General features: G+C 38.7%; 1 protein-coding gene across 2 annotated transcripts in view; it reads right to left on the reverse strand.

Annotated features, from left to right (window-relative positions):
* The window catches only part of tcerg1l (transcription elongation regulator 1 like), a 578,623-nt gene extending 575,126 nt beyond the window's left edge, over window positions 1–3,497 (reverse strand). The window contains exons 1-2 of one of the 2 annotated variants that reach the window (XM_059947663.1): window positions 3,049–3,492; window positions 92–511 (exon numbers count right to left, since the gene is read on the reverse strand). In XM_059947663.1, coding sequence (XP_059803646.1) covers window positions 92–412 — 321 coding nt within the window. In that variant the 5' untranslated portion in view covers window positions 413–511; window positions 3,049–3,492. Of the gene's footprint in view, window positions 1–91; window positions 512–3,048 lie in introns of both variants that reach the window. The other variant, XM_059947664.1, reaches the window with a different exon arrangement.
* Between the last annotated feature and the right edge of the window lie 23,836 nt (window positions 3,498–27,333).

The following is a 27,333-nucleotide window of genomic DNA, read 5'->3' on the forward strand; positions in this document are numbered from 1 at the left end:
TATAACTTCCTAAATGGCTTAACAGCATTCCTTGTGCAATCACAATGGATTAGGGATTTTGTTGAAATTTATTGTGTAACAACTTTCCTACCTGCATAGTTGGAACTGGAAGCTGAAGAACTGTTGGTTCTGGTGGAGAAGGTAGCACCATCAAAGGAATGAAAGAGTCATAAGGGATCTGCCATCCGGATGGGACTGGTAGAAATTCAGGAGGACTATGTGGAGAAGTCAAAGGATGAAGTTGGCGAGGGCCAATTATTCTAAAAAGACCAGGTACAGTTGGAGCCGTCCAAATCCACGCAGGTGATTCCTCATTTGCCGGCCAGACCTGATGCTGACCTTTTGATCGTGGAACAGGAAACATCCTACACCTTACATCCCACAATCCCAGTGTGTTGCTTTTTACAAACATTGTCAATTGAGCTGCAGCACAGATAACAAAGATGGAATAGTGTTGTCCAACATGATGGAAGATTTCAAGAACATTCGCCCTGGCCTATTGGATGCACATCTAATAAAAAGAGAAGAACATTATGTATATCCTCCTGTTTTATCCTCTCAGATCAAAAGTTATTTTTGTTTCTAAATGTTCAGTAAAAAAGTAACCAATCATCATCAGCTGATTCAACTCAATTTCTAATTGCTGAGTAGTATTAATTTTCTTCCAATACAAATTAATACAAAACATTGACAATAATAGAATTACTTAATATTCAATTTAAATACATTCCTTCCATACATCTACAATGATTATAGACTTTAAGACAGTGCAGGCTGAGCACACCTCACTGCACGTACATGTCTCCTCCATAGAGAGAGATAGGAGCACCAAGTTTCAGGGAGTGCACATAACGAACCATCTTACCTGGTCCCTCAACACTATCTCTTTGGTCAAGAAGGCACACCAACATTTCCACTTCCTGAGGAGATTGAGATGAGTGAGACTTCCCCCCCCCCCCCACCCGCCATTCCAGCTAATTTTTACAGTAGCACCGTTGAATGTATCCTGAGACGCTACATCACCATCTGGTACATGAAGTATAAGGCATCTGACCACAAGTCCCTACAAAGGATTGCAAGGGCCTCTGAAAGGATCAGCGGGGTCTCTCTTCCACCCATCGAAGAAATTTATCAGGAGCACTGCATACACAGGACTGTTACCATTGTCAATAATTCCTGCCATCTTTCCAACAATCTCTTTATCAAACTACCCTCCCCCCCACCAGCATCAGGTAAGAGGTACCATAACATGAGATCAAGAACTGTTAGGATAGGAAACAGCTTCTTCTCCCAGGTTGTAAGACTACTTAACTCCCCGCCACCACCAAGGTCTCATCATGCATGAAGCATTCTACAGTTTACTTCTTAACTTGTGTTGTAATGCACCTTATCATTGGGTAATTTGCAATATTACTTTATGTACCGTGTTGCGCTCTTTGGTCCAGAGGAACATTGTTTCATTTGGTGGTATACATGTTTATGGTTTAATGACAATAAATTTAACTTGAAGGTGCAGACTATTTATGTCACAACTTTATATCATTTAATGTTGTGTCGCTGAACAATTTGCAAAATTGTTGAATTCAAGTTAAAAACAGCTTTGTGCTGATGTTTGGGCTGCACATCCTCCATAATAAAGCCAATGAACCTTAACGTTAATAAGGTACACAAACACCACATAATAAGGATTTTAAAACGAGTCAGAGAAAGTATGTTGAATTTGAAGGCACTCACTTGCTTGAAAGCAAACCCAGTTAATGCTCTGATTAAAAATTGCAAAATGACACAGTTGCAGTTTTAATCAAACGTCCATACCAATAGTTTTATAGTGGTGATGTACCCCATAACCTTGCAAAACGTCAACGTTATTTCTAAAGCGTCGAATGTAACATCAATTTTATCAAGTATCTCATGCCTAAATTTGCTTCCGGTATTCTTTAATAGTATAAACCTTATCATAGTCCCAACGGTCAAGCAAAACCAAATCGTTTAAGTTTAACGTTAAGCTATCTCATTGCAATAAATAAACACACATGAGAATTTATCAAATAAAAGCATAGTTATCAGAATGTAAACCATCTGATGTTTAGAAAGAACATTAAACGATTTGATGCACATCAATTGCTTTTTCTTGGCAAAACGAGCAATCGTAAGCAAACTTATTGTGGTTAGGTGTGTATGACTATTAACGAGGTTCCCCAGCTGCTGTGCCGGCTTTAGACATTTTGTTTATTTCATATACTCAGTGGTAGTTTTAACAACACTCCGTATAGAACCAACTGCAGATATGGAAATTTATCTTTACCTATTTCAAAACATAGAGCAAATATTTAGAAATAAAGAAACAGATCAGTCTAGTACTCCAACTTTGGATGCTCATGTCTATGGAATTTGCTCTTCCGCAATCGTGCCCACTTTTTGCAGTCCTTTAAACCTCATGAAACAGAATAAACTGCACGCTCGGTTGGCAGATCAAACTGACAGCGTCCTATCCTGCTTGAGGCAGTTTCGTGACTGCAGCGAGGAGAGAGCTCCCAGGCTGCTGTCCAATGCAAGGAGACGACGGGCGCTGATTTTATTTTTAATTGAGGGTTGGGGCGGATGATGCCTGGATCTCGGCGGTACCGTTCGCACTCCACAGCAGCTCCGGAACTGTTACTGAGCGGCGGGAAGCCCGAGTTGAATATTCATCAGAGCCTTAGTACACCCCGGGGGCCTTACATACAACCACTACCCCCCGCCCCCCCACCACTCTCCTACCCTCAGATGGCACAAATTGAAGCCGCTCAGTTTCGCACCGTACACGGCCAAAATAAGTTTCTGACTTGAAATAGAAAATGAAGCTGTGTTTATTTTTTTTAAAGAAACGCTCCTATACAAGGCTGTGGGAAGTGAGCCGGTAACTCTAAATATGTGGGTGTGCGTTATGTGTGTAGCGCCCGTTCGCAGTCCACCAAGGAGATGGGGGGGGAAAGTCAACACCCGGCAAGAAAACGCCTCAGCGAGAGGAGGGAGAGCGAGGAGATAACAAAACAGCAGAGTTCTCACCTCGAGCAGACGCCGTCTCCTCGGCACTCAGCGCGCCCCGAGTTTCTCAGGGCGACTGGCTCCCTCTCCTCCGCTTTACCTGACAATCACCGTCTCGGGAGGACCACGTCGGACGCCCCCTCGCCTTCCCTCAGCTCACTAGTACTGTACTGAGACAACTCCACTTGGACACGCGGGAAATACGGTTAATGGCAGATGCTAATCTGAGGAATTCAGAGTCCAACCAGAAATTAAACCCCGGCTCGCAAGTACAAGAGGTAATCACACATAAACGCGCACTCGCACTCTCCAACCCCGTCCGCTCCCCTCCCCTCCCCTCCCCTCCCTCCCCTTCCACCGCTGACGGCTCGGCTGCCAGCACTCGCAGCCTCCTCGCACCCCCCACTCGCAGGGACGATCTTGTCTACACCCACCCTCACCCTTTCCGCTCAGAGAAACGGCGAAACAACGCCACCCGTCATTGCTACCAGCCCTGCCTCGAGTGCCGTTTGCCACAAAATAATCTTGCCTTTTGATAACAGGCCGTGCTCGAGGGCAGCCTCACTGCAATTTGGCGAATGTCAGCTCATTTATTCTACCCTATCGCGATAATTAGAGAGGAAAGGAGGTCAGGGCTTTTATTGATGAACTGATTCTGGGAAACAGGTGCACTCCGGCAAGCTGTCTTTCATGGGGCTATACTGACTTACTGAGTTTGCTATGTGTCTAGCTCTGGGATAAAATGTAACCATAACTAAATAGCTGCACCGTCGCTTTTTTTAAAAAAATTGTTTTAATCACTTCGTTCTCCCAATGGCTGTGAGATTATATTTCATACAGATCGATTAAAAGGAAATCAAAATGCAGTTGAGATCATGATTATGAGCAATCGGCACAGCGTCTCAACTTTTAAACCAGAAGCCATGCATCTTCTAAATTGTTACGTTATAAATGAGTAGTATTTAAAATGTTTTGTAAGCAGTGGTGTTTAGTAACATCACTGGTTGTGAATGAGTTTGTATCTACTGAAAGTTCTCCAAGACAACTCAATAGTAATATACTCTTAACTTTTTTTCCCCTCACTAAATTCAAGGAATATGACGGTTTCCTCAAGTTAGTAAAGGTAACCATCCTGATATTGTCTTCTGGTGGCTACAAATGTATTTACTGCATCACCACCTTATTTACATAAAAGTTCTTGGGCCTTTTAAAAATGAAAGATTACTTAGTTCAAAGGTTCATTAAGTCCATAGCTATATTTGTAGAATTTAAATATGAATGTAATTTGCCTCGATGTAACTCATCTTAATATTTGTAATATTTGAGTAGTGATAAGAAAGTTTAAAACTGCAATATGTATTATTCACTGAAAATTGGAGCACAGGATAATTAAGTTTCTAATGATGAAGGTTCAAATTGACTTAGTCAGATAAAGCAGAAATTGTCCTCCAGGGCTTCTCCATTGTTCATAGCCGCAAGAGGTAACCAAAATATAAGGAGAGGCATTTCGATCATATCCAATAAGAAATCCAAATGAGGGCAGCTCAGGCAATAGTCCAGTTCATCACAACTTTATTAATATATATGCATATTTTGTATAAAAATTGGATTAAAGCAATTTACTTAAATACTTCTCTAGGCAAATGCTACAAATTACTTTATGCAAATTTGATGTGATTGTTTCAGAGTGAAGATTGCATAAAACTAAAACTGTGATACCATCTCTTCAAATGCTTTCAGCTAAATTCCCACTTGCACTCTGTTGGCATGGTTTCCTGACATATATAAATGACTGTTGGCCACAGAGAATTCAAAATAGATATCCTAATACAAGGTACAATAAGTTTATTTTCTGTCAGATCAATAAGACTATCAGATACAAGTCAAAGCAACATTGTGATAACTGCAAACAATCAGTTGATTCATACAGAGTGTGAGCCCACAGACCTAATACTTTCTCAGTTTAACCACCGTCATTTCTTCTGGCATCTGTAATAAGGTTACACTAATGCATTATTCTTTAAGCAAAAAGTTCAAAAATATCTCAGCATGGAGATTCTGAGACAGCAGTTAATTTATTCTTTATGATTAAGGTTTTCTTTTCCAATCATGTTCCTGAAGAGGACATGTTCATTTACAAGTTTGTTTCAAAGGCTACCCAACATATGAAATAAACACAATATCAGCCTTAGTTTATTAATCCCATTATGGCCTTCTGTTTAAGGCCATAAACTTCAATAATGAGTGGAGTATGGTTGTCTAGGCAGCAATGTCAAGGAAATTGCAGAACTAGAATTTCATTAAGCATTCTGCATAGCTTCTCTCAGATATCTCAGCACTCTCAGTGAAGATGCTAGCTCGTTCTCAGGAGTTTTCAGACAAATTATACAGAAATTTTAAGTTGTTCATCACAGAATTCTTAGCCTCCAGGGAACATACTGCTAATTAGAAACACAATCCAAATGCAATTTTGAGAAATTTCTTAGTTTGAGTGTACATGCCACACACCAAATTGGGACTTGAACATTTTCATAAATTTTAATAAAATAATTTTGCTCTGTACAATTTATCTGTTTAATTAATTTCTAAAACAGGAGCTGTCATTTGCATTGTGCCTTTAACATATCAAACTTGCCTTTAGCATTACAATTGCTCCCAAGTCACATAAGGCAACTTCAAGAACAGATGTCCATCTGGGTAGCCTTCAACCCGATGGCATGAACATTAATTTATTTAACCTACCATATTTTCCCTCCCCCACCTCTCTTTTTCCATTCCCCTTTCTTGGTCCCTCTTACCCTTTTTCATCTCTTCACCTGTCCATCACCCTCCTCTTCCACTTTCTCCCATAGTTGAGTGTTTTATCAGAATTCTTTTTCTTCAACCATTTGCTTCTTCCACCTATCACCTCACAGCTCCTCCACCCACTCAGCTTACCCCTCACCTGGTTTCACCTGTCATCTTCTACACCTTCCCTCCCACCTTCTTACTCCAGCTGCTTCCCTCGTCCTCACCAGTCCTGATGAAATGCAATTTCAGTCCAGCCTGAAATGCCAATTGTTTTTACCTCTCCTTAGATGTTGTCTGATCTGCTGTGCTCCACCAATACTCTGCTTGTATTTCTCAAGATTTCCAGCATCTGCAAAATCTCTTGTGTTTAAGATAACCAGAACTTTGTAATAAGAAAGCAGTTGTAAAAGTAAGACTTAAAGTGGAAAAGACATTTAGGGATTGGTGGCATATTGGAAATAGTTTATAGTTTGTATCAATACATTTGTAGGAGTCCTTATTTACCATTATTTAAGTTAATTATAAAACTACAAGTTTTTTAAGATTTGCTAAATGAATGAAACTGTCACACAAATCCATACTGAGTATTTTTTTTTGGTGTTTAACTGAAATATCTACCAACTTAAGTCTACTTTACAAGAGTGCTAAGGTATAGCAAAGAAGAAAAGGATTATTGATTAATGGGGAGGTAGAGTTGAATCCTTCAGCATTGCTTATCAATTAATTCATTATGTAAAACCCATACAAAAATTGCCTTTATCACTTCCCTTCATCTTCCTGGTCATCCATCATCTTCGCACTCCCTCCAAGCAAAATTTCCTCGTGGCATCTGAAAATCCTGATATGATATACTGCATTCAGGCTTTGGCATTTCTTTGACCATGCATGATTTGTTAATGAGGTTTACCCACTAAAATAGTTCAGCTCAGATCTATTTCACCTGATGGATAACCCATTAGACACTCTTTGCCTATTTCTCATTTGCCTCTTCTAATGTTTTTGCAAGGTGCTTCCCTAATGGCTACAACATGACAAGGAAGACTCCAATATGCTTCAGGACAAGGCTACCTAGTCTATCAGTTGATCAATTGATCAATTGTCAAGGTTGCATTCTATGAGCTAAATTCAACTTGCCACATTGCCTCAGACATTGACTTCTCAACCATTTTCTATCAGAGTACTCTAAGACATTTCACTTCCTTTACCCACATATGTCATCAGTTGCTGTCTATCCTATCCTGTTTCAACTACAATCTACAGTAGAGGGGGAAGTCAGAGAAAGGGGAGGATAAAGAGAGTGAAGGCCTTTCTACCTGTTTAGTTGGGCTATAACTTCCTGAGTGAAATTAAAAAGGGATAGATAAAGAGAGAGAGAGAGAGAAATAGTGCCCTTGTTCTGCCTCTAATCTGGTGAGTCTTCAGGTCCTTTGACTGCATGAGATGTCTATTACCAGGACTGTAAACCACAGAACTGGACTTACTGAGGTCATAAAACTGGTTAATTGAAATATTACCAGATAAGTATAGTCTCAGTGGTGGCAGTGACACCAAAGTCAAAAAGTAATGGTTTTGGGATTAGCTGCTTCAAAAATCCAGATTAAATACTGTATTCAGAGAATGTTGCACTATCATCTTAACCTTCTTTAAAGCAAGGTACAGTCTCCTTTCTCAGACAAATATATCAAATAATGATTCGTTTTGAGCTTTGTTTGATGCTTTGGCTAAGTTTATCTATTATCCATTGTAATATACTACCTGTTCATCATCACATTACCATTTGTAGAATCTTTCTCTGTGCTGGTTATTAGTTACTTGATTGCAAAATTGGAAAATAACTTGGGAAGCCTTGCAGGAGTGAGCAACATCATCTAATTCCAAGCCCAGAAGAATCAGATTCATAGAAAATCATTGCAGTAAAAGATGCACGAATCTCGGTGGCAGGCTGGTAGACATCAGCAAATAATGGCAAGATTGGGAGCATAAATTCAAGGAAGAAAATGGGTTCCTATTCTATAAAGTTATTGCCACTCCCAAGGGTAGCAGTTTTAGCAATCCTACAATTGATGACTGTTGGCAATAGTACAGAAACCCCTTTGAACAGTAGCACATGGAATTAGGAAGACCAAATGTTCCTGGTGGTAATATGAAATTCTACCATCACTTTTGACTATCAGAAAAGCTGTTTGTGCTCCATTAGAAGCTACTGTCCAACAATGAAAGTAGTTAGACTGGCAATCAGATTCTGAATAAAGGTGAGCTCCACATGGACGTTGATAGAAGTAACCATGTTTGTCATGTAAGAAAGGTATGTACTAAAGACTATGCAGAACCCTTTGCCAGTTTGGATCTGAAATCTGCCAGTTTCCTTGGCAGTGAGTGTGCTTTCTGGAAAGCATTTGAGAATGTGCAACCAAATAGTAATTAAAACAAACAGAGGCTATAAATATTCAAATGGTTATGCACATATTGTAGAGTGAGAAATTAGGTTATTAGCCTGAAAACCTTGGTTCTTGCACTCTCTGTTCGGCTGTTGTTTAGAACATTATGGTACAGATTTAGTTTTTAAATGGCTCCCACCACTTCTTGGCCACAATGCATTTCCTGTTTAAATACTGTCAGCCATTTGCTGTATTGAATCCCCAGCTAATGCTATTTGCTCTAGGTTTTACAGTTGCCACTACTTACAGTTCCTCTTTCTCCTCCTCCAATCATTAAATTGTTGTAATGATTATGAGTCTCAAAAGTACAAATATATGGAAGCAGGAATAGACCACCTAGCCCCACTGTCCTGCCCTGGTGTTTATTCTGATCATGCCTGGCCTGCCCCAAACCTCAATACTTTTCCTGTGGAAGATTGCCATAGTGGTTAATCTCTCAATTTTTCAAAATAAAGTCTACCTCCGCTTTAAATGCTTTTAATGACCTGGTCTCCGCAATCTGTCTGTGCAGAGAGTTACAGAGATTTGCTGCTCTCCACAAGAGGAAATGTCAACATACTCTATCTTGGTTTTAAAATGACCGGTTTCTTACCTTGAAATCATGTACCATCATTCATCATCCTTCTCACAATAAAAAAAAAGCTTTTCAAATCTAATAACTTAATTCCAGATGTATACCACTCTGGAGAAATCAGTATTTCCTGCTGGGACAGTGTTACTTATCAGCTAAGCACGTTTCAACAGCACTCTAAATGTACTTGTAACTTCCTGCAAAGTCCACTTGATATTGATATTGATATCCCAATTCCTATCTCCAAATTAGTTCAATGAACTACCTGAGAATTGTATTGTGATCCTTCTTACTTGCTAGAAGTCAAGTTAAGAAGATTTAGAGGCTAACTAGGCAAGAATTAGAAGGCTATAAAATCTGACAAACAATTTTCTGCCATCTTAAACAAGAAAAAATCTGCAGATGCTGGCAATCCAAGCAACACACACAAAGTTCTGGCGGAACTCAGCAGACCAGGCAGCATCTACGGAAAAAAGTACAGTCAATGTTTCAGGCCAAAACCCTGCTGAAGTCCTGCTAAAGGGTCTTAGCCCAAAACGTTGACTGCACGTTTTTTCATAAATGCTGCCTGGCCTGCTGAGTTCCTCCAACATTTTGTGTGAGCTTCTTCTGCCATCTTAGTCTTATTGGTGCTCATCAGAGGCATTAAAAATCTGTCCTGGTGAAACTATGAAATGTCTCATTATCTTCTTTCAACTTACAAACAAAAAATGCAGGCATATTTGTTCTTAAAGTACTTTAAAAGGGTAAATGTGCAATAGTTCAATCAATGCCTGAAAGAAGAAAATACTTTTTATCCTCTTGATAATATTTTTCACACCTCATCAGAGTCTTACTTTGTATGTATTTTACTGGTTGACCTGCTGTGCATTTCCAACATTTTTTGCTTTATTTAAAATTGATGCCTCTTTCCCCTTTTATCTCCATGCATAGTATATATCTGGACTTCTGATGTAGAAGATTCCATAATACACATTAGAAAAATACTGTCTACACTGAAATCTGTAACTGCTCAGAAATCTGATTTTATTCGCACTAACAACTGGGCATTAGTTCAACTCCCACTTTTGCTTGATGCCTGTAATGGGGAGTATTTGTGATGTAAAGAAATCCTACAATACATGTGTCTTTTGGAAATGTTTTATCACTCAGTGTGCATATACTTACATGGTGTGAGTAACTTGATCAAGAGTTGGTCCATTCTTTCCCATAATTTGCGCTTTATCTTTCAGTTCAGTGTGTTTGCTCCCTCAGAGCTATTGGATTTCACACTGAATTCAATCCTCAGTTTCTTTGGATTTTAGTCCATTGTTTGATTTTAATTTATCCTTCAATTTGGCTGTATTTTATCTTACAATTTGGTTAAATGTTATCCTTCATTGAGTGTATGTTTCTACCCTCAGTAAGTTATCCTTTTAGCTCAATTAATTAAGGTTAAAGAGGGATACAGCCCATCGAGTCTTCACCAACCATTAGCAACTCACTTTACTCTAATCCTCTGTTAAACCTATTATAGAACATAGAACAATACAGCTCATTACAGGCCCTTCGGCCCACAATGTTGTGCCAACCTTTAAACCCTGCCTCCCATATAACCCTCCACCTTAAATTCCTCCATATACCTGTCTAGTAGTCATAGTCTATTCATATTCATATTATACCCATATTCTCTTCAATTCTCCCAGACTCTAGACACTAGGAGCAATTCACAGAGACCAATTAACCTTGCAACCCACACATCTGCCAACTTGACACAAGTACTAAGCAACTTGGCCTTTTCTCCTTGAGCGACGGAGGATGAGAGGTGACCTGATAGAGGTGTATAAGATGATAAGAGGCATTAGTTGTGTGGATAGTCAGAGGCTTTTTTTCCCGGGGCTGAAATGGCAAACATGAGGGAGCATAGGTTTAAGGTGCTTGGAAATAGGCACAGAGGAGATGTCAGAGGTAAGTTTTTCACACAGAGAGTGGTGAATGCATGCAATGCACCACCGGTGATGGTGGTGGAGGATGTTACAATGGACTCTTTTAAGGTGCTTGGAAGTAGATACAGATGAGATGTCAGGGGTAAGTTTTTTACGCAGAGAGTGGTAAGTGCATGGAATGGGCTGCCAGTGACAGTGGGGGAGGCAGATACGATAGGGTCTTTTAAGAGACTCCTGGATAGGTACATGGAGCTTAGAAAAATGGAGGGCTATGGGTAACCCTAGGTAATTTCTAAAGTAAGTACATGTTTGGCACAGCATTGTGGGCTGAAGGGCCTGTATTGTGCTGTAGTTTTTCTATGTTTCTAACACACACAAAATACTGAAGGAACTCAGCAAGCCGGGCAGCAACTATGGAAAAGAGTAAACAGTCAATGTTTTGGGCCGAGACTCTTCATCAGGACAAAAAAACAGATGAGAATTCAGAGAAAGAAGGTGGAAGGAAGAAGTACAAGGTAGTAGGTGATAGGTGAAACCAGGAGAAGGGGAGGGGCTGAAATAAAAAGCTTAAAAGTTGATTGGTGAAAGAAGTAAAGGGCTGGAAGAGGGGGAATCTGATATGAGAGGATAGAAGACCATGGATGAAAAAGGAAGGAGGTGGAGCACCAGAAGGAGGTGATGAACAGATAAGCAGATAAAATGAGAGAGGGAAACAGAAAAGGAGAATGTTGAAGGAGTGGTGGGTGGAGGAGGGGGGGGGTGGAATTTCCAGAAGTTTGAGAAATCGATGTTCATGACATCAGGTTAGAGGTTTTAAGGTGTTGCTCCTCCAACCTGAATGTGACCTCATTGCGACAGTAGAGGAGGCCAGGGACTGACATGTTGGAATGGGAATGGCAAGTACAATTGAAATGGATGGCTACCAGGAGATCCTGTTTTTACTGGTGGACAGAACATAGGCGCTTGGTGAAGCAGTCTCCCAATCTATATCAGGACTCATTGATATGCTGGAGGCCACAATGGGAGCACTGGTTACAGTAGATGATCCCAACAGACACGCAGGTGAAACATACAGTTCGGGTCAAATTTGACCTGTTGTGACATTTGACAGCAGTAAAAACATCCTAAGTGCTTTTTGTTTTTAGCCAAAATTTGATGACTTTTCCTAAAATTACCCAAAATGTGCAAAAATGAAAATATTTTAAAATTTTATACTTTTGTACAGTTGCTACAAATTTTTGTACATTGAGGCTGTTCCAGGTCAAATTCGACCTGTATCTATTGAAATGGATTTTAGATCTCTGAAACATTAATTAGGGATTAATCACTCATTTATTAATGTCAGATAGGCAATTCATACATTCTAAATAGATCTGTGATTCAAAATTTGGTGTAGACACTTGCTACGAGGGAATTCTTGGAGCAGGTCAAAATTGACCCAGACCATACTGTGAAGGTATAGAATATGAGTAGTATAAGAGTTAATTCCTCTGTAACACACACAAACTGCTGGAGAAACTCAGCAGACCAGGTAGCATCTATGGAAAACAGTCGATGTTTTGGGCCAAGACCCTTCTTCAGGACTGGAAAGGAAGGGGAAAGAAGGCATGATAAGAAGGTTGAGGGGAGGGAAAGGAGTAAAGCTAAAAGGTGACAGGTGAAGCCAGCTATTTAGGGGAGAGGGATGAGGTAAGAGGCTAGGAAGAGATGGGTGGGAAAGTTAAAGGGCTGGCGAGGAAGAAATGTGATTGGAGAAGAAAGTGGATCATGGGAGAAAGGGAAGGAGGAGGGGCACCAGAAGGAAGTGATAGGCAGGTGGAGAGAAGAGGTACGATGAAAACCAGAGTGGGGAATGGAAAAACAGGGAGGGGAAACATTACGAGAAGTTAAAGAAATCGATATTAATTTCAGGACTGATGAAGGGTTTCAGCCTAAAACATCGATTGTACTTTATTTCATAGATGCTGCCTGGCCTGCTGAGTTCCTCCAGCATTTTGTGTGTGTTGCTTGGATTTCCAGCTTCTGCAGACTTGCTCTTGTTTTTAATGTCTCTGTGTTTACTGGGCTGGTTAGAACTAGTTTGCAGTAATGTTCACATATTAAAAGTTGTATTTCTATTCATAGAATTTTATGTAAGAATATGAAACTAGGTGGAGTCTGGTGATTACTTGAGTTAACTTGATATATTGCTTCTGTTAATAGCACTTGTCCTGATCCACTATAGCTTACTTGGAAACCTGGAAAGAGGTGGGTACATTATTAATACTATCAGTCCCAAGAGCTTGCTGTGATGAACCTCACCAATTCACAGGCCTGCAGTTACACAAGTGTTTCTATAGAGTTACTGGAGCATCACCAGTAAATTCTAAGTCCTGCATTCTTCAAACTGCTGCTGGCCACAATTTGATGAGATGCACTTTCTACTGCTGTTCAGAGCAATGCACCTATGTGAGATGAGAGAGTTCCAGCCAAACAGTTTCCTGCAGAATAGATCCTAATGAGGTGCTGGCCCTCAAAGCTTTCTCAATATTTTTCCCTATTGGTATAATTCAATACTTGGAGTATAAAGTTGATATATAAACTCTACTACAGGAGGTACATCATGCACAGTTTATGGCATTTTGTACTTCAGGCAAATCTAGACGTTTTGACCAATTAGCTCAAAATCATATCTCATAGACTTCTTCGGACTTCCTAAAGCTTGATGTCAAACCTTCTGAACTAGGTGAACATCTATTTTAGTCAACAGCCTGTTTTTACAATATTATATTCTCTAGCATGTCTGAAGTTTTGTATGATGTTTTGATGAAGTTCTTCAACACTGAGAAGATGCACCAAATAAACGTGGTGCTAATAAATGTTTCTGTGAGGACCCACAGTGGAAATTTCTATTGCTCTTGAGATCTATATTGTTTTGTATCATAGATCAGGCCAGACATACAGTAGGTAACTCACTTACAGCCCCTCAATGTACCACTCTAGAATAATCAGGTAGCTGCTGGGTTGTGATGGGGTTAGGTCATGAGAGTGGAACCATGAGTGATGTAGGGTGTTATTCGTTTTTTTGTTATTGAAATACACCACAGAATAGGCCCTTCTTGCCCTTTGAGCAGGCTGCCCAGCAAACACTGGTTTAATCCTATCTTAATCATGGCACAATTTACAATGACCAATTAACCTACCAACGGGTACATCTTTAGACTGTGGGAGGAAACCAGAGCACCCAGAGGAAACCTACGTGGTCACAAGCTTCTTAGAGACTGCGGTGGGAATTGAACCTAGTTTGCTGTTACTGTAAAGCATTGTGTTAACCAACATGCCAGCATCATTAAGTTCAGGGGACAGTTGATAGGTTACTGAGATCTCAAGTTCCAAATTGGGATGTGGTGGAGTATGATAAGTCCCTTGGATGGTATGTAGTCTCAAACATCTTGAGGTTCATGATGAGAGTTCTGGCACGGGAGCCTGGCTTCTATAATAAACCAAAATAGCTGCCAGCACCAGACACCAGTGGCTCTGGCAGACCCCTCTTACACTGACACTTGGCTTCTGAATGAATATTATACCATATTGGTGGGTCATGTATACACCAATGAAAATTACTGAAGTGAAGTCCAATTAACTTTGCACAATATAGGACACAACTGTTCATGTCCTGGTACATCTGGGAATTAGCACATGTTAGGCATGGACAACCTGAAAGGAAAATGGAAAACTTAGTAGAACATTCAGTAAGTTTTCAACCATAAACTTTTCTAAGTACATTTCTCTTAGTTTACTTTTGTGATTCTCCATCATACGATACCTTGATCTAGAGGTAGCACTTAGTCAAAGGATGCTGATAAAAAGGCTTAATTTTACACAGAAGGAAGAATATTTTTTCTCAGAGGAGCCCCATTAATGCTGTGAACCCCCCCCCCCCCCCGCCTCCCCCAACAACCACTGGATTCCGCAGCAATAAATCCACCTGCCTCTGGCTTCATACTTTTAAGGTGTATATGACTATGGTCCCATCAAATCCATGGGTTAGGATGCCCCGCCCACCCAGACCACGGTTTGTGTAAATGTTGTGTGATTTACTGCCCTGCAATAGCCAGTCAGCTTGAAGTAACTGATCACACACTGTATACAATTGTAAAGAAGTATATTTGTTAACATTAACTTAGCCAAAGAGTTAGTAAATAAATGAAAAAAAACAAAAGAGCCCATTATAATTAATCAGTCAAATGTGCTCAGGTTGGAGCTCTAATCTTCCAAAAGCCATATTCTCCGATCCTCGGCAGGCCTCGCGCCTGGGCTCCATCGAATCTTGTTTCCCGACCAGATCAAATCATACAACTGGTTCTCAACAGTGTCTTCTCTCTTCATCTCCTGCCAAACAAAGACAAAGGCCCACCACTTGTGTCAGTCACAAAACTGCTCCCCCAGCCTTCCCAAGTACCTTCTCCCTGTTCCACTCTCCTGATTGGATGACCCACATTCCTAAGCATCTCTTATCTTCCACAGCAACCCAAATTTTGCTTCTATAGAAATACCATTACTTGAAACACCCTACAACATCAGCAGTAAAACCTTTAACAGGGTATTACAGTTGTATATAAAAAAAATCAAATATATATATATACACACACAAATACATTACTTTCAATAATTCACAATGCAAATGAGAGCAAAAGTATATTGATTTTCACCACATCTACCTCTGCATTACAAATTAATAAAATTTACTCTTTGATGTTCTAACTAATTTTGATTTATCAATACAGTTAAAGGTTTCTCTGAATATGATGGTCCTTTCCCACATTTTGCAAGTAAAATTAATATTTAATATTTATATGGTTGATATAATATGTCAGCAGAATACATATTAAAATACTTTATTCTGTTTAACCACACAATCCACTGCAATTTTCCATCATTTTACATATCAATTTACAGTGTTTTCATCCAGACCTTCTAATTTTACTCATTCAATAATCATAATTATCCTCAGTGCAGAAATCGGGAAATGGCAACAATTTTTTTTGGAACGTTGGTTAATAATTGCCTTTGGAGAGGCACCTTCTTGAAACATTGTGATGCTTTTGGTGCGGGTGTTCCTAAAATGTTCTTGATAGGAAGCTCCAGAATTTAAACCCAGCAGCAATGCAGAAGCGGTTATATACTTCAATGTCAGGATGACACATAACTTAAAAATAGAGCTGCTGACATGATGTTCCCATATACCTACTGTCCTTATCATTTGTGCTACTGAATTGGAAAGTGCTGTGAGGTTGACCTGAGTGAAGAACTGAAATGCTTTTTATATCTGATACACACTGCCGATATGATGTACCACTTATGAAGGCAATGAATGCTTGGAATGGTGGATCGGATGTCAATCAAGCTGGCTCTTGGACATGCACAGACATACCATAAATGACAGTATAATGGATGACACAATATGTTTAGCAGTATGGTGGCATGGCTGTTGACTCTATACCTCACAGTTCCGGCTTCATCCCTGACCTGGGTTAGTTACTGCCGATTATGCCACTAGCATTTAGGGCAGCAGGAAAGGTCCTCCATCCCTAGCAGTGTTCAGGGCTTTTGTCATCACATCAGTAGCTTCCTCTTGGCTTTCACCACTGTCATGCATGCAAGTCCCGGGCGGAGACTTGGGAATACTATCACACACAGGTGTATAAGGGTTCTTCATTACTGTTGCCATAACAATTTTGTTTTACTAGTCAGGGGTGCTAGCCCTGAACTGAGCCCCAAAACCTAGATGACCGGTGCACCACTCTTAGTCTGGCCTCTACCCTTTTTCCTGTTTGGCATGGTTGACCCTCCCAAGAGCCAAAGCATAAAACGCTGACCCTATCCAGCATAGCTCTCCAGGTCATTGAGGCATACAAGCTCCCAAACCTTCAGGAGGACCAATCCCTTGTCATCAACTCCACCTAGATTTTACCCCTCACCTACATAATGGGGCAATTTAAAGTTGCCAATTATTCTACCCATCAGGGAAAAAACTGGAGCACTGGAACGAAATTTGGATCGTCACAGGGAGAATGTGCAAACTCCACAGCTAACACCAAAAGGTAGGATTGAACTTGGTTCAGTGGAGCATTTTTCTATGACACAAAGGTATTTCATGTTGAAATACATGGCTGACTTCTGGTGCTGTCAAGCATTCCTTGTCATAAATTTGTGGCCCTAGATTGCCATTTTGTTCCTTCGATTCATGGGCAAAATGTCAGGCACAATGAGTTCATGATATATCACCCATTAAGTGAGTCTGACTCTATGTCAGAACACCTAACTATAGAATCAACTCCACATATATATGGAGAAAATATGGCTTTGTTCAGTCAGACCATAAATCAGCTTGCACTGTGTCGGTTTTTTTTTAGAATGTACATTTCCAAGGTTTTCAGAACACATGATCAGAACCAGAACCTGGTTTAATGTCACCATCATCTGTTGTGAAATTTGTCGTCTTCGTGCCAGCAGCACAAAGCAATACATAATAATAGAGAAAAAGTGTGAATTACAGTATATATTTATCAGAATAAGACTTAATATCACCACCACATGTCATAAAATTAGTTAACTTTACGGCAGCAGTACAATGAAATACATGATAAATAAATACAGAGAAAAAGTTTGAGTTACATTAATAGACATATATTTCTATTAAATAGTCAAGTTAAAATAAGTAATGCAAAATAACAGAAATAAAAAAAGTATTGAGGTAGTGTCCATGGGCTCAATGGCCATTCAGAAGTTGGATGGCAGAGGGGAAGAAGCTGTTCTTAAATCATTGACTATGCACCTTCAGGCTCCTGTACCTACTTCACAATGGTAGAAATGAGCATGTCCTGGGTGACGGGGGTCCTTAATGATGGATGCCACGTTTTCGAGGCATCGCTCCTTGAAGATGTCCTACAGAGGGAGGCTAGTTTCTATGATAGAGCTAAGTTCACAACTTTCAGCAGCTTCTTTTGAAATGGCTTTCAGGTCATTGCAGCAACACTTTTCAATAAGTAGCACACACTATTTTGTGCCGCTAACAGCATGCGTATGCATTTCAACATACAGTAACACCATTGCTGATGAGAGTGAACTGTTCCCAGCCTACCAGCTCTTTCGCTAATAACAAACGCAATAATTTTGAGAAGATCGAGCTTGGGTTTACTTTAAGTTCGATTGCCAATTTACATACAAGGTGACTGCAATCAGATGATAAATTTGTAAAATCATTCCTTTTGGCATCCCAGGGTGTACAATATTGTCGTTCACGGCATGATTGCCTGAAGTTTTCATAATATAGTAATTCTATGTTAAATAAAACACTGAATCAACAAGGCAAATCCACTGAAAAAGACTTTCGATCATTTACATTTTTTCCCAGAGAACTAAAATATATATTTCTGTAACATCGAATTTGTAGAGCAAATTAAATGTATTTTGAAGTACATTCAAACGGAAATCTCTTCTACTTGCATTTATAAACTTTTTAACTTCTGAATCCAATAATTGGCATTGTGTGACTAACCTGGTATTTACTCTGTCAAATACAAAATATGTCTTTTTATATTAATATATTCACACAAATAAAATATTTCAGTGTTCTTATTCAGAACTTATTCACCAACAAGACATGCTAATAATCTGCACTCTTCCCTACCTGTCCAGCAGGATAACCAAAAATTGAGAAAATAAAACATGAAAATGATTAAGATGGCTGAGACTTAAAGTTTAGAAGCCAAGACTGGATATCCCTACTGTAATAACACTAATTTCATAATGCAAACAATGTTAGGAAGCTAGCTGGGTATATCAAATGACTAATTTTGCTGGACATTTATTGTGCTTATATTATGTGTATGAGCTAGAATAAACTGTTTAGCTCAATAAAGTATATATATTTTATATTGATTATTTGTTCAAGTCTTTGAAGAAATTTCATTTCACCAACCAGAATTCCACTTTATGTCATTCAAATTGCAATAAATACATTTTACCAGCAGTTGTGGCAAAGGATAGGATAGAAAATTAATTTTTGTAAAACTCATATGGATTTTCTTTTGCCTTCATCAATATATGGTTCTACAACAGTCAATCTAACAAATTGTGCCTAAGTACCATGATGTACAGCTTTTGAACCTTGCCTCATGATCTAAGATCCAATTTCTGCTTCTTTGAGATCCATCAATTAGCCTTGATAAATGTGACTATATTATTAGCAAGGAATTCTGTGCAGAATGACTATTAAGATACAACCAGATTGTTTCTGAATCTATAATGACAGTGCATACAAGTATAGTCCGTTGCTTCAATTTTATCTTTGGGGCTTTGGATCCAACTTAATATTTATGAGTCCAGTTATTACTCAAGAGTTCACATTGTGATATACCTTCTCTTATTTTGGCTACAGAAAAGTTAATGACCTTAGACAGCTTTTCTTTTGCAATGGGCAGAAACTATTGGATGCAAGTGGTCCTCTGGACATCAATTCATTGTTGAGAGTTTGTGCCCTCACCTTGATTTGGAATAGTAATCTGGTCATGGACCTCAAGCCTACTCCTGCACCTATTGGCTATTGTCTAAAGCTTTCTTAGTTTTATCCTCACCTTTTCAATTGCCAGAGATGTATTTGTCCATAACAATTTCTATCAGAGTATTCTGTGCAAGTGGAGATGAATCTTGAATTCGCACAGAAGTGACTTACCAACATGTTATAAACCACTGCCACTATGCCCACGGAATCAGCCTTTTAATCCAAACCCAAACAAATATGAGAGATTACCAGAAACAGAATTATATCCAATCACAATTTTTAAAGGCATTCAGTCACCCAATTTTCCATGACCTTTAAGCCAAGTGACAAATTCAGTATGAGGCCTACCTAAAAATTGAGGAGCCATCCCAGAGAATAGAGAAATACATAGTGGTAAGTAAAAGCATGCTGTGGAAGAGTTAAGATGGTGGACAAAAACAGAATGCAGGAAAAACTCAGCAGACAAGCAACATCTGTGGAGACAAGAGATGTAAGTCAACATTTTGGGTTGAGACACTGCCTCAGGACAATAATACACCATTTGATCCAGTGTTTCATCAATAGCACGCCCCATCCAAAATTATTACAGTCGGAATCCATGTTAAAGTTCTGCAAAAAACTCAAGTCAAATCAACCAGACTGTTTGATGATCAAAGATTAATCATCAAAGCTTCCTGAACTTTGCTGCAGGAATTTCTCAGGCAATACAGTGGATTTCAGTTAACTGGGCTATCAAATAATCGATGCAACCACTTATTTAGAACAACTTTTAAAGAACAAAAGCTAATAGAGAAAATAGCCTGGATTCCCTTCATTTACCTGGGACTCTGTGTTACTTAATTGGAACAGGAGGCTGTTGCTGAAGCTGCTAACTAGCATTAATCGCATGCATTTATGTGGCCCTTAGACATTACACCATACTTAGAGCGATCAGTTTTTAAATAGCATCAGTTGCAGCACGTGTGTTCAAAAAGCAATGACTTTTGTCACTGTTAGTTGGTGAAAAATAAGCAGTAAGATCATTCAGAACTGTTTTGCTCACTTTGGTTTCCAGCATTCATGCTTGGAGATGTCAGAAATGGCCGTTAATGAAAATGAAATGCTTTAATTACTTCAACAAATTACTCCTTAGGAAAGATTTGTAACTATAAAAACTTGCAAAGAATTTGAAGATATTGACAACCATCTTGAATGCCACAATGAAAATGAATATTTTGAGGTTGCCATAAGAATTGTATGAAGGTAGTCCATTATCAGCACTAAGTATGTTGATTTTCATCATATATAATCAAAAGAGCACAGTAGCGTACACTGAATGAATTCCTCTGTTGATTACTATTAGGAACTAATACATAGATTTATAGCACTGCAGTGGTGTTGGTAGTGATCTAATTAGTTCTCTATTTTGCTTAAATACATAATTTGTTATATCACTTATTTGTTATTTATGGCAATCTGTTTTATACTTTTTAATTATTTCCATGAAACTTCAGTCAATTAGGGCAGCCGCTTAATTAGGCCAAAATGTACTAGTCCTGGTATGTCCTGATTAACCAAAATCTATGGTATCTTAGAAAGAAAAAGAATATTTCCATTAGCAATCACACTCTCAGCAACAAATTTTGAAATGGAGATACAAGAGACTACAGATACTATAAATGGGCTGCAGCATTGGAGAATTCAATGCTCATAGATTATATAGGTGACAAGTATTATATAAGGTACCATTCTTCTGGCTTCAGTTTGACCTCACCATGGTAGTAGCGAAGGCCAAGGACAGACAGGTAACTGTGGAAATGGGAAGAGGTGGTTGAAGCAACTTACAACTGGAAGCTCAAGATGCCCATCGTGGACAAAGTGCTGGTGCTCTGCAAATGTGCAGAGCCTACATGTGGTCTCACCAATCATGAACACTGCAGTAGACCAGGCTGGAGGAGGTGAACATGAATTGCAAATTAGAAATGAAGTTCCTTAGTGGTGATTGTACCACATTCTGTGTCCTTCCCAACTAATGGATCAGCCTGTGCCCACAAGGAAAAAAAACTTAGACAACATAAAGGTTTGATAGAAAAATGTCAAGTAATATCGCCTAATTGCAAAAAAAAAATTACCATCTCCAATAGAAGTCTAATTATATTCCCTTGAACGGTGATCAACATCATGATCAATAAGTTCTCCCCTATCAACATGGTGATGGAGGTTAAAGCATGGGGTTGAATGAAATGGGAATACAGGAGAGGAGGCATAGAGTTTTATTGCCTTTAGCCAGAAACTTAAGCAAATTAAGCACACTAATGCTGCCACAAGAAAATCAGGGCAAAGGCTTGATATTATTCATTGAGCCTGTCATGTAGCAACGATCAAGTCTTTCCACCGTCTACTATATAGGCCATAAATATGATGGAATACCTTTTACATGCTTGAACGAATGTAGCTCCAACAATATTCCAGAAGCTCAACCACTTCATTTATGCTCCATCCACATTTCCAACATTTATTGCACAGACATCAGAGATTTATAGCTGAACTTTGTACTATTTTCAAGATGCACTGTAACGATCTGCCAGCATCTCCCAAACCAACATCACTGCTATCTTGAGGCATAAACACTACAGTTCCTTAGGTAGAGCAGAACATGAAAGTTCCACTCCAAGTCACACAAATGCTGACTTAGAAATATCTCAATTTTTTTTTTCGCTGGGTTAAGATCATGGAGCTCTCTGCCTAATAGTCCAGCAATAATATCTTCACTACAATACTACATTTCAAAGGGCAAATCACTACTACCTTCTCAAGCTTAATTATGAATGAACAGTTAATACTCAAATTATCAGCGATTCTCCCATATTAAAAGAAAAAGTATATAATGGAATATTATATTTCCATTAATATTGAGGAAAATAAGAACTGATATTGAGTTAATATCAATAAGTCATCCATTTGGCAACCTGCTGGCCAGAATTAAATTACTTCAATAATAGATTTATTTAATAAAGGTTTACATCTGTCAAAACAATAGATGGGGCAATGTTACCTGATGGAGTTGGCACTCATTAGCAACTACCCAGCAACAAACTTTCCAAAAACAAAGTACTAGAAAGATTGTAGGTAATTCAATATTTCTCAATTTTTCCTTGGCACATTGATTCATCTAACTCATCTAAAAGAAAAAAAGGACTGTTCACAAATGATGAACAAAATGTGAGATAAAAAGTTTGTTCACTGCACAAGATGTAATGACTTGTCATTGCTACAGATGAACCATTGGCTTCTATGTTTATTTCTATAATAAAGAAAATTTCATTTGTGAGATCGAGTTCCAAACCCAATCATTCTTGCTTTATTGGTGATTTGTGAGTTACAAAGATTACAATTTATCTTAAGTTGAATGAATAAAATGCAGTTTATGAAATATCAATTATCTTACGATCAGTAAGCTATAAAAATACCATAATGATTTCTCTATTATTTATCATAGAAAGCTCATAGGAATCACATTTGTATTGGCAATTTTTCTCACCAATTTTCTGTTCCCATTTTAGTTAAGCACTAGCTACAAATAAGCTTCTGACATTAATCTCCTGGGTGGTCTTCCCTTCAAAGCATACTATCGCAAAGTTTTTGTATACTCCACAAACATAGATATATTTTAAACAAAGATGATTCATAAGACCATAAGCTATGGAAGGAAAATTAGGCCATTTGGCCCATTGAGTCTGCTCCATCATTTCATCATGATTTTCTATTATTCCTCTCAGCCCCAATCTCCTGCCTTCTCCCTGTATCCCTTCATGTCCTGACCAATCAAGAATCAATCTGCCTTAAATATAAGTATAGACTTGGCCCCCACAGATGCTTATAGTAACAAATTCTATGCATTCACCATTCTCTGGCTAAATATTGCTTCTTATCTCAGTTCTAAAAGGACACCCCCCCCCTATTCTGAGGCTGTGTCCTCTGGTCTTAAACTCTCCCAAGTACAGAAAACATCCTCTCCACATCAAGGACTCTATCAAGGCCTTTCACCATTCAATAGGTTCAATGAAGTCATCTCTCATTCTTCTGTATTTTAGTGAATACAGACGCAAAACTATTCAATACTTTTCATATAACAAGCCATCCTTGAAGTTTTCGTGAGTTTCCTTTGAAGACTCGCCAGTTTCAGCAAATCCTTTCTAAGATATGGGGCTTCAGACTGCTCACAATGCTCCTAGTGAGGCCTAATGAGTGCTTTATAATGCCACAATATTACATCCTCGCTTTTATATTCCAGTCCTCTTGAAATGAAGGCCAACATTGCATTTGCCTTCCTCACTACATATTCAACTTGCAAGTTGACCTTTCAGGGGATCCTGCATAAGGACTCCCAAGACCCTTTGCGCCTCAGGTTTTTGAACTTTCTCTCCTTTTAGAAAATAGTCTACCCTTTTAGTTCTTCTACCAATGTGCATGATAATCTGCCACTTTTTTTTGCCCATTTTCCTAATCTAAGTCCTCCTAAAGTCTCTCTTTTCCTGAAAACTACCTGCCCCTCCACCTATTCAGTGACTGACCAAAAGTTACATTATCTTTACAGCTCAGATATGAAGGGATGTTCTGACTAAGGGATTGTTCCTGAATTTTGCATCACATTCAACAATTACTTGTCCATTAATAGCTTTATGGTCTTATTCCTATCTGGTTTTATTGCTCTTTAATAGCACCAAGTGTTTCTTCATGTCAAAGCAAATATTTTATATCTTTGAAATTATGTTGCAGATTTTTTTTACTGTGCCTTGTACATAACAGACTTTCCTCCCTGTTAACAGCAGATTTTTACTATTTTCTGGAAAATAAATTATGTGTGACAAATTTCTTAGTGTTCTTTGAAGATGTGATAAGCAAAGCATAAGATAAGAACTGACAATATCTTTAAGCAGAAAATCCTACAAAAGGTAGTGGATTTGGCCCTCCCAACCACTGAGCACATGTACATGAAATGTTGCTGTAGGAAAGCAGCATTCATTATCAAAGATCCTCACCACCCAAGCCATGCTCCCTTTTCACTGCAGCCATCAGGTAGAAGGTACAAGTGGCTCAGGACTTGCACCACCAGGTTCAATAACAGCTACTACCCCTCAACCATCAGGTTCTTGAACAAAAGGGAGTAACTATACTCATTTAAGAACTCCTTTACATTGTTATTTCATGGTTGTTATTTTGCCATTTATTTATATCTGCATTTGTAGTTTGTTGTGCCCTGGTACTATTACAGTTACTGTTCTATAGATTTGCTAAGTATGCCTGCAGAAAAAGAATCTCAGGGTTGTATGTTGTAACATGTATGCACTCTGACAATACATTTTTACTTTGACTTTGACAATGTACAGTATGTAGTTGGATTTCCAGAAATAATTTATAATGGTGTTACTCTACAAAATAAAATCCTGTTAATAAACTGTAGATCATCTAATGCTCTGTCCTAGTACTGTAATTACAAAGCTAACAGGAAGACAGAATTCTTTCTTTTTGCCTTTGTTAATATTTAATGGTAAATTAATGAGACAAAAATAAAGCCAGATATCCAAATAAATAAACAGATGATCTGATGAGAGTGGGTTGAACATTGATTGGAAGGGGAAATAATGAATTAACACTCCATTAGTACAAGAAATCCTGTAGATGTTGGAGGTCTCAGCCCTCATGATGGCTCTTGGCCTCCATTGAAGCTGCCTGACTTGCTGAGTTTCTCCTGAATTTTGTGTTGGTGACTTGTATTCAGGTCAACGACTGTGCTTTTACTTCTGTGTAAAGGCAAAGACTGAGAACTGCAATGCCAGTGGTGAGGACCAGAAAAGTATTGTCAAGGGAGGTAGAGGATCACTTACAGGACTGCTTTGAATCAGTTATTCGGATATCCCGGGATGCATCTTCAAATCTGAATGTATATGCCACAATTGTCACCCACTTCATCAAGACCTGGTGGATGAAAGTGTGCCTTCAAGAACATAGCAGACGTAACTAAACAAAAAGCTGTGGATGAACCAGGAGATTCATTGTCTGCTGAGAGCTAGATCAGTGGCATTCAAGACTGATGATCCAGAAATTAGCGATGGATTCAGATGTATGTCAACTCTGGCAGGTTTTGTAGGCCGTTAGTTTTTTGAAATCTATCATTCATGATCTAACAGCTGTGATGCTGCACTATGGAACACTCTAGCAAGTTTCTACAGAAGTGCCATGGAGAGCATTCTAACTGATTGCATCACTGAATGATATAGAGGCTCCATCATGGCCATGAGACTCCTCAGCACTGAGGTCATCTTCAAAAGACAATACCTCAAAAGGCTGGCATCCATCATTAAGGACCTCCGTCACAAGGGACAATACTCTCTTGTTACCTTCAAGGAGGAGATATAGCAGCATGAAGCCACATACTCAGCATTTAGGAACAGCTTCTTCCCCTCTGTCCAATCAGAAACCTGATGGTAATGAACCTATGTACATTACACTACCCTTGCTAATTTCTCCCTATCTTTTTGCATTAACTGTTTAAATTACACTCACACTCACACACTCACTCACTCTACAGGTGTCCCCCACTTTACGCCACTTTGCTTTTACTAAAGACCTACATTAGTAGCCTGTTTTCGCATTACAAAGAGGATTTTCGCTGTTGCAAAAATTTTTCCCATATAAATTAATGGTTCTTCGCTTTACGCCACTTTGGCTTAAGAAAGGTTTCATAGGAATGCCACTTGCCAATCCAATTATGGGCACCAAGGATTGAACATTTAAGGAGCACCTGAACTGATGTTCTGTGCTTAATTGTAAACCTGCTCATGATTTCCTCTCATGTTTGGTTTGTGTTCAGATTCTCAATTCAGTTTGAACCTGTGCCTCGCTCCTTGCTGCGGATACTCTAGCGATTGGGTCTGAGTCATTCTCATGACACCTTTTAAACCTGAGTCTGATTCATTTTGTAAATATGTATTTGGAACCTACCATATAATATGTTTTTAGAAGTTAGATCACATTACATCATGCTTTATTGTGTAATTGGCAACACCATGGTCAAAGAAAATAATTTTTACAATTAACTGACTTAAAAATCAAAGACACTGGAAATTTTACAGTCTATGATTTTTTTTAAATCGATGCTTTTTGTACATCTGACAACTATAGTCAAGTATGGTGGGATATAATGTGCTCCACTTACATAATTTAAAATTATCTATGTCTGTTCCAAGCTGTTTCTAGGATGCTTTCATAACATCGTTAAGCCTGTGACAGTATAACTTAAAGTCAACTTTCCTGAACATGTACTTTACCTGGGAATTCAATTCAATTAATTACTAAACTGGCCAATATTTGTGCATCCCATTTTTGCTCCTACCTACACATCCCAGCTACCAACTTCATCTCCCAACCTCAGATTATCCCTCCAGACACCAATTTTACACCCAGCAAAAACCAATTTAACTTCCACTCAAAGTACCTACCCCACCTCCATCCTCCATTCCTTAACTATAAATTTTATTCTTCCTGACTCACTGGCAAAGAAGCCTTATGCTGACTCTTCTAGTTACCATGATACACAAACTTAACTGATTTCCTTTGTTATTTAGAGGATCGCACAAAGGAAATTTGCAACAACCCAAAGGATCACCAGAGAGAGTGTAGAGGATTTTGTGCAGATTGGAAGACTTTATTTATGGGAAGAGATATGATAGTCTTTGCTTTTTTACCCATAAGTGGAGGAGACTGAGGGGTGACCTGATAAAAGCATATAAGAGATTGATAGGCATAGATGAGATAGATAGGAATCATAGATTTGTTGAGAGATGTAAATTTTAAAGGGTAACTTTTTACACAAATTTGTTTGCTACTAAATTAGGTAATGAAACAGACACAATTACAATGTTTAAGAGACACTTAAACAGGCAAGACAAAAATGGATATGGTCCTATTGTGGACAAATGGGATTAGTTCAAATAGGCAAATATATATATATATAAGTGGTGGGTTGGAGAGTCCATTCCAACTCTACGATTTTAT

The sequence above is a fragment of the Hypanus sabinus genome, chromosome 22, assembly GCF_030144855.1.
Source record: "Hypanus sabinus isolate sHypSab1 chromosome 22, sHypSab1.hap1, whole genome shotgun sequence".
NCBI lineage: Eukaryota > Metazoa > Chordata > Chondrichthyes > Myliobatiformes > Dasyatidae > Hypanus > Hypanus sabinus.